The 4,252-nt window shown below is 41.2% G+C and overlaps 1 protein-coding gene across 1 annotated transcript; it reads right to left on the reverse strand.

Annotated features, from left to right (window-relative positions):
• Window positions 1-2,234: 2,234 nt before the first annotated feature.
• MS3_00008220 (uncharacterized protein) lies at window positions 2,235-3,897 on the reverse strand. Its single transcript, XM_051216575.1, has one exon. The coding sequence runs from the start codon at window positions 3,868-3,870 to the stop codon at window positions 2,488-2,490; it is 1,383 nt and encodes a 460-aa protein (XP_051063931.1). The 5' UTR covers window positions 3,871-3,897; the 3' UTR covers window positions 2,235-2,487.
• Window positions 3,898-4,252: the final 355 nt, after the last annotated feature.

Raw genomic sequence — 4,252 nt, forward strand, 5'->3', positions numbered from 1 at the left:
TAAAATGTGACCATCCATAATAATTCAAGAGACTAGTCAGCAGATGATTTTACAGTGATCAAGAGTATTCAATTTAATGTGCTAACTAGTAATTCTCAAAATAGTTCAATTTAAGGCGAAACTCGATGAGCTCAAATAAACGTCCTATATCTGGAATTCATTATCAACCCGCAATAATGTACAAAGGTATCATCAGTTGATACAAGTAACACAAACGCCACAGCTAGAATGGGAATCCAAATTTCTGTAATCAACTATGGGTCTTACCATTTGGTTCATCATGTTTGTTCGGCTGTGTATTGAATACAGACTCTGTATGATCTTGAATATACTCATTAGTATTAGAATTAACAACCAAAATCAGACTCACCTTGTTCCTGGAATGGGGAGATTATAATTTATGGACGAACCAACCAGGTACTAGATAACAGGTCTCAAATTTTGGCGCGAAGTTAACCCATCCGTTTGGCTTAACAGAGTTTTGGAATCATAGCTGATGTCAGTTCGTGATAAAAACTCTAATCTAATTCTCACCATGACCATCAATTGCAAATCATAATTCTAATTCTTCACGCCGGTTTATAACACTCATTTGGTCCTAGTTATTAGGTGAACATTTTCAAGGTTAATTGAACGTCGCCCAAAGGTCATCCATAAATTATAGTCTCACCCTGGGAATACATTTGGTCGCTATGTCGGTTTCATGCACTTCAGTCATTGATATCTAGAAGTCTAACCACAGATTTTCCAACAATTTCCACTACAACCCCGTGGTTGGTCAAGGATTATTCACACAACAATATGCAACCTCCGCAAACTTGAAACACATTTAGCACGTTTCAGTTTGGAAAGGGCAGGAGGTTTGAAGGCCTTTGTTAGTCCTGGCAATGGTGGTCTCCCAGTTGATCCAACTTTCTTCTGAAAGAGTCGACAAATGGAGCCTCAACCACTTGCTGAGGTAATGAATTCCACTCGTTGATGATTCGATGGGAAAGTCGATAGTCAGCTGACGAGTAATTTGTTCTGGACTTGTGAACTTTTTTGGAGTGTCCTCGTAAATTCTCTGTTTCGGAAGGCAAGAAGAACGAGGGTATATCAGGTGCAAATTTATCACTAAGCAATTTGAGAACTGTAATCAAGTCGCCTCTAGTTCTACGATATGATAACGGGAAAAGTTGTAGTTTGGCCAGTCGAGCATCATACGGAAGCTTCGCTATTCCGGTAATCAGCTTAGTTGCTGTTCTCTGAACCTTTACCAGAGGCTCACAGTCTTTTTTTAAGCAGGGGCCAGCCGCTTGTATGCAGTACTCAAGTTCAGGACGTACGAACACTGTATACAAAGTCAAAAGTGTTTTAGCGTCGACATGACTAAAAGCCCTACGTATTGACCATAAGGTTCCAAAACGTTGGACCTAACTTATTATCTCTTTTTCCTCCCACTAGATCGGGACATCTCAGAGGACGTAGAAGGTGAGTAGAAAAGCGAAGAACGAACAAAATACCACTGGCATACAGGTCTTCACAACGAGTCATCAATACTTGGAACCTGCTGCCCGGAGCAGTGGTGTCTGCACTTTCAATTCAGATTTGTGAAGTAAGAATAGAACGCTTACGGCCTATGTTATTCCTTTTCTGGTATGCTTCTGTGAGTGTCCAGTCTTATCTTGAATGAGTCAATTGAAGGTGCAGACACCACTGCTTCGGGCGGCAGGTTCCAAGAATTGATGACTCGTTGTGAAAACCTGTATACCAATGATATTTTGTTCGTTCGCTTTTCCACTGCGCTGTTAAGTCCTCTGAGATGTCCCGATCTAATGTGAAGAAAAACAGATAATAAGTTAGGTCTAACATCATTTCTCAGTATTCTGTATATCAAATTAGATCTCCTCTTTATCTGCCATAGGACAGAGTAAATAGGTCTAGTTTTCAAGCCGCTCTTTGTATGGTGTTCTTCCAGTCTTTTGGTAAACGACCCTGCGTTACGGATAAATTAAAGCATGTACTTAAAGGTTTCGCAACGAAGTAAGTTAATTTCTTTAGTAACCTGGGATGCAGTTCGTCGGGTCCCGTGGATCCTCTCCATGTTAGCAGACCATCCAAACTCTGAAGTTACAACGCAACATGGGGAATTGGTAAGTCGATTCGAAATACTAACTTTCTCAACGTTCTTGCCGAGGATTTGCTGGATCTCTTTGCACAGCGTTTCGAACGACGACTTCAGCTCTTCGAATTGCTTTTTGTCCTCGTCACTCTCAGGTAATTGAAGACCGTCCTTCGTAACACAAACCAGCTTCTTGTTTTCGTATTGCCGTATATGGGTAACAGCATATTCGTCAATCGGGTCAACCATGAACAGTACTTCGAATCCACGTTGAGTAAGCTTCTCAGTAAATGGTGAATTCATTACAGCTTGCTTTGACTCACCTGTTATGTAGTAAATATCTTGTTGTTCAGGCTTCATACGTGATACATAATCCTTCATGCTGATCATTTCATCACCAGAAGCTGAGGAATAGAAACGCAGTAAGTCGGATAGCTTCCCCTATTAACACTATCTTCATGGATGCCCAGTTTTATACTTTTCGAGTATTGCTCGTAAAACTTCTTGTAGTTATCTTTATCCTCCGCTATCTCCTCAAATAGCTCAATACATTTCCTGACCAAGCTCTTACGAATAACCTTCAATACGTTGTTCTGCTGCAACACCTCACGACTGATGTTAAGGGGCAGGTCTTCACTATCCACAACGCCTCGGACGAAATTCAAGTACTCAGGAATCATATCATCACACGTATCCATGATCAGCACTCTTCGCACATACAATTTGATATTGTTTCGCTTCTTACGCGATCCTTCGAACATGTCTATAGGTGCACGTTTAGGCACAAACAGCAACGCTCGGAACTCTAACTGTCCTTCAACAGAGAAGTGCTTCACGGCAAGATGGTCCTCCCAGTCATTAGTAAGCGACTTGTAAAACTCGGCATACTCTTCTGTATTTATATCTTCGGGATTACGCGTCCAGAGCGGTTTAAGCTTGTTCAGTTGCTCTTCTTCAGTATACTTCTCCACAACCTTCTTTTTATTTTTCTTTTCCTTATTCTCCTCTTCCTCGTCTTCATCTAGGTCTTCGACTTTCGGTTTGTCGTCAGCCTCGTCAGTTTCTTTCGACTCGGACTTTTCAGCCTCATCATCAGACACTTCCTTGGTCCGCTCTTTATTAACAACCAGCTTGATGGGATAGTTAATAAAATTAGAATGTTTCTTCACTATATCTCGAATTTTTCTCTCTTCAAGAAAATCTAGTTGATCTTCTTTGAGATGCAATATCACCTTAGTGCCTCGTTTTGGCAACTCACTGTCATCTGGTGCAATTGTGAAAGTTCCACCAGCGGACGACTCCCAAATGTACTGGTCATCATCATTATTTTTCGTCACTACTTGAACCCGGTCGGCTATAAGGTAGGCAGAATAGAAACCTACACCAAATTGACCAATCATCGATATATCTGCACCATCAGCCAGAGCCTCCATAAACGCCTTCGTGCCAGAGGAAGCGATCGTACCCAAATTCTTAATCAAATCTGCTTTCGTCATACCAATACCAGTATCCAGGACAGTCAAAGTTCCAGCCTCCTTGTTGGGTATCAACTTGACATACATATCTTCTCCGGAATCAAGAACTGATGGATCAGTCAAACTCTTATACCTCAACTTGTCCAGAGCGTCACTAGCATTAGATATAAGCTCACGAAGAAATATCTCTTTGTTGGAGTAGAAAGTGTTGATAATCAGGCTCATAAGCTGGGCGATCTCAGCCTGAAACGCGAACTCCTCAGGTTGTTGCTCGGTAACCATTGATTCGGGCATTGTACAGCGTCTAACACAAAATCAAGTAACGAACGCGCGCTGAGCGTGCCTTTATAAATACTGTTTAGAATGTTCTAGAATTTATTGTTTGGTTTCTAAAAATAGAAACAAATGGACCAATAGGAACAGAGTAGATTTGCATAGAATATTCTAGACTGTTCCTTCACTTTTCATTGGCTCACAAACTCGGGTCAACAAACTGGTATCATCCTGGCCACTGTTTGTGTAAACTTTTCCGTATGAGGTAATAGTGGAGAGATCTAGATGTTTGGTTATAAGATTTGGATTTCTGAAATCTTAGATTGACAGTTTTCAGTTTCAGTTTGGAAAGGACTGGAGGCTTGACGGCCTGTGTTAGTCCTGGCAATGGTTGTTTCTCAGT

This window comes from Schistosoma haematobium (assembly GCF_000699445.3).
Source record: "Schistosoma haematobium chromosome Unknown HiC_scaffold_518, whole genome shotgun sequence".
In the NCBI taxonomy this organism is placed as follows: domain Eukaryota; kingdom Metazoa; phylum Platyhelminthes; class Trematoda; order Strigeidida; family Schistosomatidae; genus Schistosoma; species Schistosoma haematobium.

What these genes read in the sequence shown, in the direction of transcription:
- MS3_00008220 (XM_051216575.1), bottom strand. Translation starts at nt 3,870, where the DNA reads ATGCCCGAATCAATGGTTACCGAGCAACAACCTGAGGAGTTCGCGTTT.